General features: G+C 38.4%; 1 protein-coding gene across 3 annotated transcripts; it reads right to left on the minus strand.

Moving 5' to 3' along the window:
• Window positions 1–612: 612 nt before the first annotated feature.
• On the minus strand, window positions 613–11,145 carry LOC131318895 (uncharacterized). Of its 3 annotated transcripts, none has more exons than XM_058348933.1 (13): window positions 10,739–11,145; window positions 7,825–7,889; window positions 7,414–7,486; window positions 7,192–7,210; window positions 6,134–6,253; window positions 4,852–4,921; window positions 4,391–4,434; window positions 4,259–4,300; window positions 3,998–4,057; window positions 3,802–3,869; window positions 1,527–1,584; window positions 984–1,100; window positions 613–639 (listed from the first exon to the last, which is right to left on the minus strand). In XM_058348933.1, the coding sequence occupies exons 1-12, from the start codon at window positions 11,029–11,031 to the stop codon at window positions 1,011–1,013; spliced, it is 1,002 nt and encodes a 333-aa protein (XP_058204916.1). In that variant the 5' UTR covers window positions 11,032–11,145; the 3' UTR covers window positions 613–639; window positions 984–1,010. The 3 variants fall into 3 exon arrangements, with proteins under 3 accessions (XP_058204916.1, XP_058204917.1, XP_058204915.1); XM_058348934.1 differs by having other exon boundaries at window positions 613–667; XM_058348932.1 differs by lacking the exon at window positions 613–639 and having other exon boundaries at window positions 758–1,100; window positions 10,739–11,144.
• Between the last annotated feature and the right edge of the window lie 5,966 nt (window positions 11,146–17,111).

Below are 17,111 nucleotides of genomic sequence, written 5' to 3' on the forward strand. Positions count from 1 at the left end.
TGCACAGCAGAATCTACTTGATGGAAATGGCCTATACTTCTAAGTGTAGGTTCATGTAGAGCTTCTAAATGTCAACAAACTCCCCCGAAAGAACCATGTAGGGTTTTCCTCTGGTGATAGTTTCCTCTCACTTCTTTTGCATATTCTAGAGTACATTTCTTTTAGCTAAACTTTCTACATGAGAAGAAAAGCTAGAACTAGAAGTAAAGTAATGGAGGAAGATGCTTCCATCAACAAAAGCTGAAGAATGCTGCAGGTGACGTCAACAAAATAATACCAATTAGCTCCGACCTACACAACTACAGAATTAGAATCTTCCAAGGTGGTAAAACTGATTTGCTATGGAAATAGAAGTAAGAATATGATCATGACCCAGAAGCTTCTTACGAAATTAAAAATAATTGCTATGCGAATAAAAATTATGCATTGCTATTGTCAGCAAAATATGCAGGGAAAAAAGTAAATGTGAATATTCATTAACTCCAAAAACTTTGAAAATTCTCTATCGCAGATCAACACATGTGCACATTGAAGAAAATCATTCGTAAAAACCACTCATGTTGAGTAGTACTTCCATAACCAGGTTGGATAATTTGGCAGGGTAGGAAAGGATTCTTCTGTAGACCACACCTCTGCCTCCTACTTCGCCAATTTAGAATCACATGTCCTTAACATTAAGATGACTCAACTAACTCACGTATGAAAGAATTCACTTAAAATACCAACCACAGTAGACCGAAGAACCAAAAACAGTGCAAGATGAAGTACAGTATACATTCAGGATGAAGTACAGTATACATTCATGAGAGTAACTGTTCTTGTACATCAATACCAAGCGAAGGAACCTCGTTTACCATTTGCCCAAAACAAAAAACACATTCAGTACATCCTTTAAATAACTTGTTTTTGCTGTGTAATGATCCAGATCAGGAAATGGATGTAAAGCAGACAATTGTATACAACAAGAGCATAAGATGCAAAACCTGAAAACACATAGGAAACTTTTGCCTTCAAAGAGTGTATGTTGCTCTTAGATATTCCACTATCTCTGCACTCTCAAACATTTGCACCCCAGTATTTGGATCTTCTAAATAAGGCACCTGTCAAGAGATGCAGTGAAAGTAATACTCTTACTATGCAATACCAAGTGATACAGCAAATAATATCTAGACTGTCATACTTCTGCTCTGTCGCATGGCATGTACCCATATCTTGAAAGCGAATAAACTTGACTTTTTATATTCAGGGTAATTGATGTGCTCGTTCATGTAAATGGGGTTTGTTCAGGGTAAGAAGGTGCTTAAAAACCAACGTAGACCTTTTAAATTCATTAAATGGGTTACGCATAATTGAACATAGTAAATTCTGCTACTGGAATACATGTGTTCAAAGATCCACAGTACTGTTTGGAATAGTCTCTAAGAAATAGTTAGTGCTATCCTACTGCAAGTGTGAAGCACAATAGGACACAAAGAAAACATCCATTAAAAAAATGACAACTCCTTGAAGAAATAAAAGGAGAATACCTGGAAATGTCCAGCTTTCTCGTATAAAATCTGTCGTTTTGGGCTGCCACGAGCACAACTGAAACAGAGAAGTTTTTAAGCAAACGTTTCAAATGCAAACAAACAATATTTTACTGGAAAAAATCCACCAAAAAATTCCAAACTATATTTTAGCGAGAGAAATACCAAAACAGCATATTAGCTATTGGAGCAAGGCAATAACACAAGCAGCTCATCAATTGGTTACAATATACCTAGTAGTAATCTCCCCGTAGACAATCCACTCTAGTTATTTATTTTCCATTCAATAAAAAACAATATCTGCAACTGATTCAGTTGCATACGAATCTTATTTTGCCCATTTGCTATATTTATCAGCATGGTTTTTGCCAGTGAGGTCGCAGGATGTCTTTTCTCATCGCCTGACTAGCTACATTCTTCACTATCATCCTCTTCTCTATGACTGCTTTCAATACCCAAGGATCTACATTTCTTTTGGTGTCTCATTTTGGTTCACAAACATAAAGTTAGTGTCAAAAAGGTTTTTGCAAGTGAATGGAAATAATTGGATGCAACTACTAAAGCCTATATAAGTGATTGAAATGATTGTGCAAGTGCCCTTCATTTTTATTATGCTAAAAGCGAATATTCTATAGAATATATCTCACAAATGTAAGTGGATACTAAGCAAGTGCGTGTAAGCCATTTAACACATCTCATGTATTGCAACATTCACATACACCTCCACCATCCCATGCCAGATTTCCGAAATCAAAAGAGGGCATTCACTAAGTTTACTCAAAACCTTCAAATCCCAAAAGGGGTTTTCAAGGGTTACCCACGTCCCCCTACCTTCAAAATCATCATGTACATACACGTAGAATTTTCTTAATTCTCCCCAAAACCAACCAATCTCAATCAACAACTAACACAACTGAAGAATAGCTCCAATGAGCATCCGAATAAGACTCTACATGAGACACGTGCAATTATGGGAAGGTAATACGTGTACTTAATTATCATAGGTTAGTAAGGAATATACAGCCAGATGAAGTCTAGCTAGCCGATCTAACAGAGGTAGCCACACGCTACAAAGAGGTAACCGGAGCTCACTTTCCACTCACACAAGGTTTAGAACACCCATGCATGAGTGAATCAAGATAGAGGAAATTAGTACGAAGTCTAGATTTCTCACTCATCAACCTTGGCTGTTAAAAGGCCGTTGGGTGTGTTTATAGCCCAAGCATAAAGTACTTGTAAAGGCAAAAATTCTAAATCCAGAACAGATTGGTGGACCAAAGTTTTCATCTTGGTCGACTAAGAAGCCAGTTGAGTGAACATTCTTTCAAGTTGACAAGCCAAGCGTTCTAGTTTAAGGGACATATGACATAAACATTGTTGGTTGGCCAAGTATCTGGTCTGGTCGACTTGTAGACCAAGACAGAAAAAACTTCCGCTCAACCACCGAGGCGCTGCAGTTCATTAAAACCACAAACCTATGGTCAGGTCAACCGTATTGTGGACACAACTTCGAAACTCCAAGCTCTACTAGGCGTGCCAATCTCCTTGCCCAAGCTCTCTGATGAAGAGGAAGCTGCTTCCAAAGGAATACTTGTCCAAAGCTTGACAGCCTTCTTCCTTGACCATCTGTGCTATCTTCTTGCTGCAATTGACGCTTCCACTAATCACTCTGAAGTGTAGTGATGCAAATTCCAAAAGACAAAAGATCCACGAGCGTCACTGGGTATGAACAAACTCGTCCCAGTAGCTTTACCTTGCGGATGTAGACCAACTACTCCTAATAGCTCTAGCATAAGGAATAACAAAAGTCATGAAACTGTCTACCTATGCTACTACCCCTAGCACTACAATTTTAGGTCTACAAATCTGTTAAAGCATCCAACTCAAAATCAATTGGCAATGAGGGGAGAGGCCGCCCAGGCTCATATATGAGTTTTTGAGGAGAAAATAACCAATGACAAATTCTGAGATCCCCCCCACCCAACGGCACGTGTGACCCCCCGACTCACACATGTAGAGGTCAACAAAGGATCCGGAACATACGAATCACAATGAAACAAAGTGCAACTATGGCACAAACAAAGGGGAAAAAAGCCTCTGAAAAGCTATGATACCATGTTAAAGCATCCAACTCAAAACCAATTGGCAATAAGGCGAGAGGCTGCCCAGGCTCATATACTGGTTTTCGAGATGATAATAACCAATGTAGGACAAATTCCAACGACATCCAATCATATGAAAAAACATCAAACAAGACAGCAATATTGGACTTTACCTTCGAAGTAAGTGTGGCAGCTCTAACTCTACAAGTACTTCACGTACAATCTTGCAAAATGGAGATGGCTGAAAAGAAAGTTAAATTATTACAGTTACGCAGATGACATTGCATTTAAATTGTCCCGCCGAAAGATGGGAAAACATGAACTGCTGAAGTGCAAACATCTGATATACAATCAGTAACCCAGTCTAACCTCATATGCCCATACTTCAAGAGGTTTGGGTGGTAGTTTTGATGGAGTATAAGAAGACCCCTACAGGAATCACAAGATGAGCGTGAAAGCAAGCTTGTAATCTTGGTAGAAAGTACAATAAAAATAAAAGCGAAGTAAATTGGACTGTTTTTTGAAACAAAATGTAAATCCCTGCTTTAGGCACCCAAACAAAGGGGTCTTTTCAAGATTTTTGAAACACTTCCAAAGTGAATGTAGTAAGAAGTTCAAAAACCATTATACCTTTCCCATGCGACCAATCATGGCAAATCCTTCTGTCAAAGTCTGCAATAGAACAAGTCAGGAAGATCTTCATTTTATGCCTTGACAGTGTCGTGGTTATCAAAACTAATAAAGGGGGAGACTAATACTAACCGTCAGTAGACCAAGTGACAACATGAAAGGGACATTTCCATCACCTACACAAAAGAAGGCCATGTAAGGGATGCAGGAAGTGTTCAATGAATTCGGAAAATGAGTTAGTATGGGAACTTGTTGAAGTCTATTAGTTACAAAAACGTGCATTTCCAGAACCGAGACAAAAGATTACTAGAAATGATTGTCATTAACTTGGAAGCTAATTTATGAGTGTACAAGATGAACATAACTAACCAAACCAGGAAAATTTGGGAACACTTTCTTAAACTTCTAAAGAGGTTGCTCCCCCGCTCTAGAGACTTGTTTGGATCATAATTTAAAAGAAGGCATTCTCAGGAGATCAGTTTGCAACAAACAAATTCAATTACAATACCCACCCTCCTCCACAGAAATGATCAGCAAAATGATTTTTTTTTTTTTTAAATACATGGAACCCACACTGGCATAGCTGCACATACCATATTTCCCAACCAAATATTTAATTATGTCATCTGACTCATACATTGCAACTCTGGTGTTTGGATCCACCTGCAGTAGCGAAAAAAAGAATGACTGCAAGAACTTATATCACATGTCAATAAACCCGTTAACGAATACAAGATTACAAGCATAGCATCATATAAAATAAAGAATTGAGGAGGAATAAAAATGAAGAAGCTATCCAAAATTAAAGAATTTTTATTGGCCAAATAACGTGCAAGTTTATTGCAACTAAGAAGCCTGCTGGTCAACAAAGCAGTTAAATTATTCGCGATTTGCAATGGACAGAAAGATGACTAAATTTTCATCTAAACCCAAAGGCCCAAAACTCAGCGGAATTGGCATCTTAAAGAGTAGGAAGCTTAAGTTTTTATCTAATTATCCAGACCCTCCCGCCCCTCTCTCACAATAAACTAGTTACAAAATTATCATGCATCAGCAACAAGGAGATGCATACATGTAAAATCATCGACGAGCTCTCCATTTACTGACTCTGCACCCAGAAAATGCTATATGCCCCTTAGTACGACTTCCTTCTTCACTAGTCAATCTTCTCTCCATTCAAAATTAGTCAATCTATAATTAGGATAATAATTTTGCATTTACCATCTTAAGGAGCACCTATACCAGAAAACTCTACAGCCTAACCCAAGCTTCATAAACAAGTGTGAATTTATTAAGATTCAACATCGGTCCGTCTATAATTAGGATAATAATTATTCACTACCAACTTACAGGAGCACTTTTACCAGAAACTATACGCCCAAACCTAAGCTCATACAACTGTGAACTCATTAAGATCAACCCTTTTTAAGTACTGGAAAATTTATAATTGGAGTGAGAGAGAAGTAGTACGTCTTTAGATGCATGCATTGGATATTGTGCATTTTGGGCGATCCTCTCTAGCAGAGAAGCACCCTCCATCCATTTCTCTTTCCCATTTGCCCGAAATGTGCAGGGCAGTGGGCCACATCTGTTTGGTCACAAAGGCAAAGAAGCGTCCTATTGCTAGCCCAAATGGTGCTTAGAGATGGGATGCATAGTGTGAGTTAAATATCAGACAGACCATGGTGGAACCAGAAATTAGAAATATAACAAGAATGGAAAATTACTAAACCTTCCATGTTATTCAGCAAAATTATCCAAGCACACACATTCCTTGCACTGTATAGTAGTATTCCATTTTTTTTTTTCCTTCGTTACGCACACAAAGCCAATTGGAAAATGATAAAGGAGAGGAAAAAAAGAATCTTGCCAAACCATGTAAGGGAACTGCTGTTTTCCACCCATCTGACCAACTTTTGGACGGAAATTTGGACCATTTCTTGGGCATGGATAAAATAGGACATCAAGATCCAATACTGCAACAATTTCCCTGACCTGTATAGATCAAAGTGCCACTAACAGGTAAGAGCGCAAAGCATGTAACCTTGGCCACCAAACAGAAATCAACTGCAAAGACAGCTTCCAAGATGGACCCTGATGTCCTATCTCAAAATAGAAAAAGGTAGAAAGATGATAAAGCCCCAAAGCTATGTAGCACGGACACAGATACGGACACGGATAAGGACACGGGACACGGCAATTCTAAAAAATTGGGGATACGGACACGGCGGGGGACACACCACGTGTATAAATAAATAAATAAATAAATAAATAAATAAATATATATATATATATATATATATATATATATATATATAAATACATATATACATATATACATATATTTTTTCTTTTCTTCCACTGTTGATGGAAACATGTCCTATATGAATGTATAAGATTACCATGGTCCAAATAAATGCATAATTACAATTTAACCCAAATATTTTTGAATAATTTCATATTAACCCCTCAAAATTAAAAATATATATGACATTTTGACCCTCAGCCGTGTCCCCGGCGTGTCCCCCATCAAAAAATAATAAAAATTATTGGACACGCCAATACGTATTTGGGCGTGTCCCCGCCGTGTCCCCGTGTCCAATACGTGGACACGGCGCCCTTTTGGAGTGTCGGTGCTACATAGCCCCAAAGTACTCTGCTATTGCAGCCATTAGATCAGTTCCAGAGCTAAAATTAAACGAGTAAATCACCATGATTTTTAATTATGTCCCTTTAAACGTAATACATCTGAGAGACCAACTCATAGCGAAGTCTTGTCTCTGGTGTTCATTTAAACTAGGACATAATGCCCATGATTCAACTCAACATGAAATACGTGGAAAAAAGAAAAGAAAAGAGAAAAGGGAATTCAAACATATAGTTGTAATGTTGCACGGAAAAAGACAATGGAAATCCCACAGGATGGTCGTTACCTTCCGACAAAATGGGCAGCTGAATTCCACGAGTACCATGATTATCCATATGGGGAGAAAGCAACACAAGCTATCAGTCTTAACCATCAATTAAATGTATGAATAGTTATGGGAGAAAATACAGAAGAGAACTAAAAGCCAGAACATTTTAAAAACCAAAGCATCCGCATGAACTAGCCTACCAGTACCCAATAGAGAAGAAAATGATATTAATAAAAGTACCTTTCAAACTCATATATCTCAATAGGCTTCTCTGGGCGAGGACCTAATTTTGAAGTCTCTTTCAACTTGAAACCTGTTCAAGCAACTTAACTTGTAATTAAACAAAAGAAACACTCCTTTTTGAGAAATTATCTGTAAAATAATTAAGGAAAAAGAAAAATATCAGTGGGAACTTTCACAGTGGCGAAATTATCAAGATTTGGAACATCCCCTTTTGCGGTAACATGTATCCATGAAAAAATTGTTTAAAGCTGGAGAAAGCCAAAACTGCTCAAAAAGCAAGCAGAAAAATGATTTAAAATACTGGCTCAGGTTTCAAACTTCCAAAATGACATGGAAGTAACTCTGGGTTACTTCCATCGTAACTCTGGGTTACATGACACGAAAGTAACAAGAAGAATTGTCAGCTACCAGCAATTTCAAGTGCATACTTGTCAGGTGGGATCTCGTTCTTTGCCACTAGAGATCCTGAATACCTGCCAAAAGTTTTAAGAAATTTCAGCAAGCCCAGAAGATTTCACAGTCAAGCTTATAAAAAATGTGGTAAGCGGTAACAAATAAATCTCCTGCAACCTAAGTTAAACATAAGGTGTGATACTGATGTATAAAGCATCTTTTGTGGGTCTGGGGAAGTTAGAAATTCTAAAAGCATCTAACTTCTATTCCTGATGCTCGGTATGGCCTGGTGTCAAATTATCAACTCCTTTGCATATGAACTTCCTATCATTAGTGGGAATAGATTACTTATAACCACTTAATATTCAGCAACCACCAGTTTGTTTAATGATTTAATGTATTGTGGGCTAGAAGGAATTCTACACGCCCTGCCACTAGGACCTATACAAAAAGACAACACATCTCTCCAACTAGATCATGTTCTATCAGGAGTATTACTTTAAATCTTCAGATATATGAGCAATAAATGCTAACGTCTTCATAACAAGCAGAATTAAATCTTGTCAATAAGCTACAACATCAGTACAACAACATGAGTCCAATTGGGTACAGTGGGGCATTTAGGAGCTTCAAGTTGGTACGTCTCGCTCCAATTAAGATAATGACATTCTCTAAATTGCCTGCAAGAATACTTTCATAGAGAACTCTAAATCCAACAACAGCCCAAATCTCCACATATCAGATCATGAGCAGAACTAGCCACGAACTGTAGCACAAACTTATCATCTTTAGGCTCATATTGTCTCCCTAGAAGCAGAAGCTGCCTTAGTTTTATCCAGGTAAATCGAACGTGACCAATGCATGTAATCTGTAGGTAACAACAACATTTGCCTCTTGCAGGGTGAAGAGACTATATTTTTTGGTTTTTCTGTTTATGCGTACGGCTTAACCATTTGCCGTTGCACGCGAAATGTCAGCTCTCCAATGATGAGCTACCAGCCTGCCACATTGGCATCTGATCTGTGTCATGTACCAACCAGAGAACACAATCAAGCCTGCAGTGGAGTGTGGATATTCAGATCCTGTTGTATAGACGAAGCCATATAAAAACATCCATCATACCTTTCTCAACCCCCTGAAGGAATCTCCATCTGGCAAGCTGGAAGATCAAGTAAATTGATCCCGAGAACTAAAATTTAGACTACATCGCATCAGGTACATTTTCAATTCCTAAATACAAGATACATTTGAGTTTTCGCTAGCCATACACTTCACATGTTTCTCGCAAGCTCTTCGCATTGCAATTCCTATGGAGTCAACAAAACCATCTCTGTCTTACCATAGGTGTAGAAAGAGTACACCATGCTGCGTCTGGACTGGGAGCTGGTTTGAAAAAGGTTCCAACAATAATACTTGTACCCATATAATTGTATGAGTTGCTAATGCCAATCCCTAATGGAATTTTAAGTATGGACTCGGTCTCTGCCCAGTGCTCATCAGACCGTCTTCACAGGTAGAAGTGTAATCTCCGTTTCACTACATAGACCAACTTCTCACTTGGGGTTCTAAAAACCTCTCTCTCTCTCTCTCTCTCTCTCTCTCTCTCTCTCTCTCTCTCCACTTATTACTCCTAAAACCTCCCTCTAAAACCTATACCAAACAAACCATAGGATTTTCTTGAAAAGTCATTCAATGTTTTCTGTCCTGATGCATCAGAACAGATACTTTTTTTTTTTTAATCTTTTTTAACTATCATCACAATTTGTCAGTAGTTTGAAGCGAACTTCAATATACAATATTTTCTACATCAATCTTCCGGTGGTTCTTTTCACACAACAAGAAAAGTTTTGATATTAATCTGGAAGTTCTTCTCAGATATAAGGAAATGATTCAGTTCCAGAGCCAAAAATCGTAGTTCTTGAACAAGCAATCAAAATGATTCTGGAGCCCCCTTAGGATTCGGTATTATTCATCCAATGAACATAGTACACCAGATATTTTTGTGACGAGCTCTAGTATGATCAGATTCTCTTGTAAAATATGAACACAAAATCCCTCTAGAGCCCAAACCTCCATTTCTCCTCGTACAGTAGCATACTTTCTTGATTGGTGGGCTATGATCTGACAATGTAGCAACTAGATTCATGTCTATGCTTTAACGGGGTAACCCTCCTGCAAATATATTCACTCTTCTTCGATAAAATAATTTACACATGCTTTACCTTTGGGCCATTGGATAAGAGACATCTAAATGGAAATAGAAGCCAACTAATTATTCCTCGTAAATACTCAAACTAACGCAAATTTTCAGGTTAGTGATGGAAGAAAAGCAATCACCACCATGGTAGGATATGGTTTTTAAAAACAGAATGTGCTTGAAATAAGTATCGATTCGCAGCATATGGTTTTTAAAGTTTGTACGCCCAATATAAAATATCATAGATAACATACTATAGCTCTAAAAGAAGCCCAATCTAAATCCCCACAAAAAAAGAAAAAAAAAAAGAAAAAGAAAAGAGACCACCTTTAGGATTTTAATTAAGAACGCTAAGCATAACAATTGTACCATTGTACATAAGTTTCAGCGATACATTAGCTGAACATATTCTCATTTACCCTGAAAAACCCTTAAGGAAACTGCTATTAATCCAATTAAGCAAAAAATTACTTGGTATTGCTAGTCTTCCAACCAAGTATATCGTAAATTTGGGAAAACTCTAAACTAAAGAGACATTAGCACCCCTGGGGCACCGCCAAGTGTTGCGCAGCCCCGGGGCACTGAATTAATTTTTCCTAAACTAAAAGATCAAATTAGAAATTCCATTGAATTAAAAAATAAGTCTACAACCGTTAACCACAGATACTTACCCAAAAAAAACAAACCATTAACCATAGATAACAATAAAAGGATGTAGTGGTAAATTCATACCCAGAAACAAGAGCACCAGTGCCAAGGCGAAAGAAGAGAGCGAGAGCGGCCCCCATGATGTCGAGAATCTTATCGGGCCTCACCGAGAACCGCTTCGGCTGCGGCGGCTTGAAATTGGGTGGAGCCGAAAACCTTAATTTCGATTCCTCTTCTTCTTTTGTGCTCACAGCAGCCAAAGGCGTTTCCGAGACTTCCGCCGATGATCTAATCGAAAATCTGGTCGTTTTTGGGTGTCTTCGAATTGGAATCGGCCGGAAAATTGGAGGTGGTGCGAGGTTCAGGACTCCGGCCATTGGCGGAGAGAGAGAGAGAGAGAGAGAGAGAGTATAGGTGGCTGTGTGTAGAATCTGAAGTGAATTTGTGTGTGGGTGTAGAGATACATGCGAGGGGTCGAAAATACGACAGGTAATATGGTTAAGACGGTTATGACCGACAATATATTGTAGGAATTTAGCTCACATCTGTGTCGAAAATTTCGATGCCTTTAATGGATTAGTAGGTCCGTTGAATTTAAAACATAAAAAAATACAGTTTAATGATCGAAAAACCTCTCGTCACAAACTCTAATGGATTAGTAAATCGGCACAGACGTAAGGAATTATCAAGATAAAGGAAATCCGACCCAAAAGGACTGGTTGGTCCATTACGTTTTTTTTTTTTTTTGGGGTGGGGGGGGGGGTGTGGGTGGGTGTGGCTTATATTGGTGATTGAAACATTTTCTAGTTTTACGAGTACTTCGAAACCACGAAGCATGTCAAGAATCGTGTTAATCAAATATTGTTTTACATGATTTTGGAATAAATTTATATTGAAGGATAAAAAGTTTCAATAATAGATTGGAACTCATTCTTTCAAGATATTTAGGTTCTGAAATTCTATAAATCGATATTTGATCAATGTGATTTTTGACGTGATTGAAGTTCTTCACAAGCTCTAAAATGTGAATCACATTGATCATTAAGTGGGTCGGGATTCGGGAAGGGATCATAACAAGCTGAAATTGTATCGTCGAGTTCGTTAAGTAAACTAGAGAAGATCTATCTCTATGTGCCATTTATTTATTCACTTTGTCCCATTTTGATTCTCCGCATCCACATTTTTTATCAACTAGCGTGCATGGTATTACATAATCTTTTACAATTGACAAAATCTTAGAAAAAATTGATATAATAAGCGATGCAAAGTGAAATTCCACTAACTAAAAAATCAGCAAGTGACAAAAAAGAAGAAGTTGGACTAAACTTTATCTCTTACCGATAAAATACCTGGAGTTGTCGCTACTTACCTTCTCAAACAACCACGATTTGAAAATAAAATTAAACTTGTTGAGAACTAAAGTCAAGCTTGATTCGGAGTAGTGAACTTTGCGTTGACTTTTGATATTGAGCGGTTCGGATCATTCAAATTTGATCGGAAAAGGAGAAGTCCTTAGCTTAACTCAATAAGAGATCCCTTATTGGAAGGAGACTGTATATATATAGAGTTTCCATTTAGAGATTCTTAACTTGCTAAGTTAAGAACCTCATGAGTTTGACATTGTTTCCGATCAAATTTTGATGATCTGAATCGTTCAATTTGTTTAAAACGTGATTTTAAGGGTACTCGTCTTTAATTTAACTCAATAAGGGATCCCATATTGGAAGGGGTACCGTTTAGTTTGTTTCTCTTTTCTAGATTTATAGATGGGTTTTTTGTACTCGGACAATTGGGCTAGAGTCCAAAGGAGTGGCCCAATAAGGGGTTTAGCCCACCCTAAGTTTTTGAATGGTGTTCGGTCCATTAACGCATGTTTTTTAGAGGCTACGGTTCATGAAATGGTAAAATACCCTCATAAAAAAAATCCAGCCACATCATTGTCGGAAAATTGGTCGACGTCGGAAAGTTCCAGCCACATCATCGTTGGAAAATTGGTCGGCGTCGGAAAGTTGGCCGGAAAATTGGTCAGCATCGGAAAATTGGCCGGAAATTGCTGCTGCTGATAGTCCGCCGGAAGTTGCCGCGACTGAAAGTCACTCGCAACGGCACCGGAGTTGGTCGCCGACGACCAACGTCGGCCTTTGTGACCGGAGATAGGGAAGAAGATGTTGACCGACCAAGATGTTGGCATAACACAGAGTCCAGATTTCATAGATAATCATATATGTCTGTACTGTTGGCAAGATACAGAAAACAAATATGGATATATAGCATTACTTGTTGATTTTATTGGCATAACACGAAGTTCAGATTTTCATAGATAACTATATTTGTCTGAGTTGTTGGCAAGATAAAGAGAACAGATTTGGACATATAGCATTATCTGGTGATGTTATTGGCATAACACATAGTCCAAATTTTCATAGATAAAATCATATATGTCTGCGTTGTCACCATTATTTTAATTTTTTGTTTTTATCAAAAAGTAGTCACCATCTTATACATTGTTGTCGTCTTTTTATAATGTGGTGTGATCTCGGCTGTCTTTTGAATGAACGCGGTATGTTTTTTTTTTTTTGGGGAGTGAGTACTTCAAACCTTTCTCTAAATATACTTTCAAGTTTGATTGTCTTGGAAATAGAGTCTAATTCTATCATGGCACATCCGGGTAAACAACCTGCTCTTCTTAGGCCTTATCTAGGGTTAGGCAAGCCCCGATTCTTTTGTATCCTTCTTCCCCCATACCTTTGACTATGTAGCATGTCTTCACAATCACAAGGGGTAAGGTTTAAGTTCCACTTTAAGTATCTCACTCATACCTTAGAACAAACAGGGTCCCTCGGTGCCCAGGAAAGTAAACTGTAAAAGCATGTGTGATTATAAGCACCTTCCCTCGAAGAAAGATTTCTGGAGTAATAAGTAGAGAGAGATAAATAAAGAAATTAGTTCTATAAATATTGTGCTAAGAGAAAAGGGGCAATTCTAGAAACCCAAAACGAACAAAGCAAGTCTTTATGAATATTGCTGACTTGAAGTTTGTGCCATAGCCAATGTGATGAGTATTGTGCATTCTTGAGTCTTATTTTTCTTGCATTTGTAAACTTGTTGTCCTAAATCCATTCTATCAATTCACCACCGGTGAAGCAACTCATTTTCCACGTTTGCAAGGTACCGCGCTTGGATCAAGGATTCGTCGAGTATTTTGGTCAAAAATAAAATATATACATATGTTCGTGTCAAGGTAAGAAGATGGTAATAATGATTTCATCATTCGAAACAATCAGTTCGGAGGTGTATATTCCAATTTCTAATGTGGAGGGCAATGTGGTGTGGGAGCATTCTAAAACTAGTGTTCTTTTGGTTAAGCCAACTTACCTGTTTCAGTTTTCAAAATCTCATAGTCAAGTTCTTAAGAAGGTTGGAGATCTGTTTGCCGTGGGGGAGAGTTTGGGGCTGGGTTTGCCTCCAAAGTACTTCTTGTTTATTTGGAAGGTCTTGCACCGGATTTAAGCCGTGAAGGATGCTTTGTTAAGGAGGAATGTGAGTGTTGATCCGAGTTGTCCTATGTGTGGTCAAGAGGTGGAGAAGATTGAGCATCTATTTTTTCAGTGTTGGTTTGCTAAAAGGGTGTGGCGGTTTTCATATTTGGTTTTTAATTTTGATGTGGGCTCTCTAGTTTTGTTTGGGGTTTGGTTTGCGAAGTGGTTGACGGAGGCGCCCTCTTTGGAGTTGGTTTGGGACTCAGTTTTTATTTTGTGGTCTATTTGGTGTGTGCGTAATGACGTTGTATTTCATAATGTTGACTGCGACGTAGTTAATCCTTTGGATAATGCGTTGGCCTGCTTTTCAAGCCTCAAGAATTTATGCAAGTTCAGGAAGAAATGTGAGTTGCAGGATGGTTGGCATTTTAGTGTTGATAGTGGGGCTGCTTCCAAGAGGTCTGAGTTGCAGTTTGTGTTTGGAAGAGGAGGGGAGGATGTACGGGGTTTGTTTCTTTTCCTTACGAATGGTGCGTGGCAGGCCAATACAAAGAGGGGTGTGATGGCTTGGGTTCAAGTAGGAGATGGTGGGCAAGAGGTGGCATATCAAGTAGCCAGGTGTAGCTCCTTTTCGGCAGCTATGGTAGAAATCAGGGCTGGTTTGTTAGTGCTGGAATGGGCCTTTGGTCAAGGGTTGCGGGAGATTTGCATTTGTACTGATTATGCAGCTTTTGTGCAGGGCTTCTCAATCCTGCAGATGCCGAGTTTACCTTGCAAACGGCTCTTATAGATTTTTGTTCCTTATGTACTCGTTTTATTGTAGTTAAAGTTGTTAAGGACCTAAGGTGAATAGACAAGTAGTGCAGGCTGCTCATGTGAAAGCGAGGGCAACTTTGTTGTACTTGTAATCTTGTGTTTTAATATAATGCATTGAGCTTGCTCGTTAAAAAAAAAAAAAAAAAAAGGAGAAAAAAATAGTTTACACATTCTATGTGTTTTTGACCCAGAGGATGAATTTTCTAGTTTCACAATAGTCTAAATAGATCAAATTAACTTTAAGCCAAATTTTCTAGAGAACTTAAATATGAATGTTGTAGTTCTGCTACATTCCAAATTCAGCTGCGCAACAGCCGCAATAAATTCTTCAAAATTCCACCACCACAAAACTTTATTTTATGGCTCATTTATGTGAAATCGGAAACACTCCATAATCACTATAAACCCAACTACTACTCTCACTAGGGAGAGAGACACTCTCAAAACAATTCCTCAATTACTATATGTCCAACCCAACTAGGGCTGTAAATGAACTGAGCCATTCGCGAACTGTTCGATGCTCGATTCGGTAAGAGCTCGTTCGAGTTTGATTCGTCTGCTAAACGAACTGAACCTGAACCTCAATTCTAGGCTCGTTCTGTAAATGAGCCGAACCTGAGCCTAACGGTATTCGGCTCGGTTAGATTCGCGAACCTATACTTAAATTTAATTAATAATTTAATAGGGGTCTATTTGTAAATGTAAAAATTTTTAAGGTTGTATATATAATTCAATCCTTATTTTTCTCCCAAATTCTATACGATCAATGAGAGAGTTTGGGTTCGCTTGAGTTTAATGAGCTGAGCCAAATCAAACATGAGTCTTGACGAGCTCAATTCGAGCTTAGATTCGGCTCGGCTCGATTCATTTGAGTTTAACGAGCCAAACTCGAGCCAAGATGTTCAAGTTCGAATTGAACCCAAGCCGAATCTGAGCTGAACTCGAGCCAGACTAGTTTCTTAACGAACCCAACCGAGCCAACCCGAGCCTTGAAAAATTTTAACGAGCCGAACTCGAGCCAAGTTGTTCAGGCTCGAATCGAACTCCAGCCGAACCCGAGCCGAACTCATACCTTAAGGAACCCGAGCCGAACTTAACAGGGTTCGGCTCGATTCGGTTCGTTTACAACCCTAAACCCAACTACAAGCCCTATTAGGCGGAGAAATAATCCCAACAAACACAAAGGGAAGAACAACCACACGCAGGTGAGGCGATATATTTCAGATTCGAGTTCATGACCTTCTAATGAGACACAAGAGTTTTGCTACATTCCAAGTTCATCTTATATGGAGTATTGTTGTTGTCTTTTTATGATGTGACGCGATCTCGGTTGTCCTTCGAGTGAACGCGGTGTGTTTTTTTTTTTTGGAGTGTGTACTTCAAACCTTTCTCTAAATATACTTTTAAGTTAGATTGTCTTGGAAATAGAGTCTAATTCGATCATGGCACATCTCCTGGTAAACAACCTGCTCTTCTTAGGCCTTATCTAGGGTTAGGCAAGCCCTGATTCTTTTGTATCCTTCTTCCCCCATACCTTTGACCATGTATCATGTCTTCACAAGTGGTACAGTTTAAGTTCCACTTTAATTATCTCACTCATACGTTAGAACAAAGGGTTAGGCAAGCCATGATTCTTTTGTATCCTTCTTCCCCCATACCTTTGACCATGTAGCATGTCTTTACAAGTGGTACAGTTTAAGTTCCACTTTAAGTATCTCACTCATACCTTAGAACAAACCCTCCATGCCCAGGAAAGTAAACTGTAAAAGCATGTGTGACTATAAGCACCTTCCCTCGAAGAAAGATTTCTGAAGTAATAAGTAGAGAGAGATAAATAGAGAAATTAGTTCTATAAATATTGTGCTGAGAGAGAAGGGGCGATTCTAGAAACCCAAAACGAGCAAAGCAATATTGCTCACTTGAAGTTTGTGCCATAGCCCATGTGATGAGTATTGTGCATTCTTGAGTCTTATTTTTCTTGTATTTGTAAACTTCTTGTCCTAAATCCATTCTATCAATTCACCACCGGTGCAGAGAACTCATTTTCCATGTTTGCAAGGTATCGCGCTTGGATCAAGGATTTGTTGAGTATTTTGGTCAAAAATAAAATATATACATATGTTTGTGTCAAGGTAAGAAGATGGTAATAATGATTTCATCGT

Source organism: Rhododendron vialii, chromosome 3a (genome assembly GCF_030253575.1).
Source record: "Rhododendron vialii isolate Sample 1 chromosome 3a, ASM3025357v1".
NCBI lineage: Eukaryota > Viridiplantae > Streptophyta > Magnoliopsida > Ericales > Ericaceae > Rhododendron > Rhododendron vialii.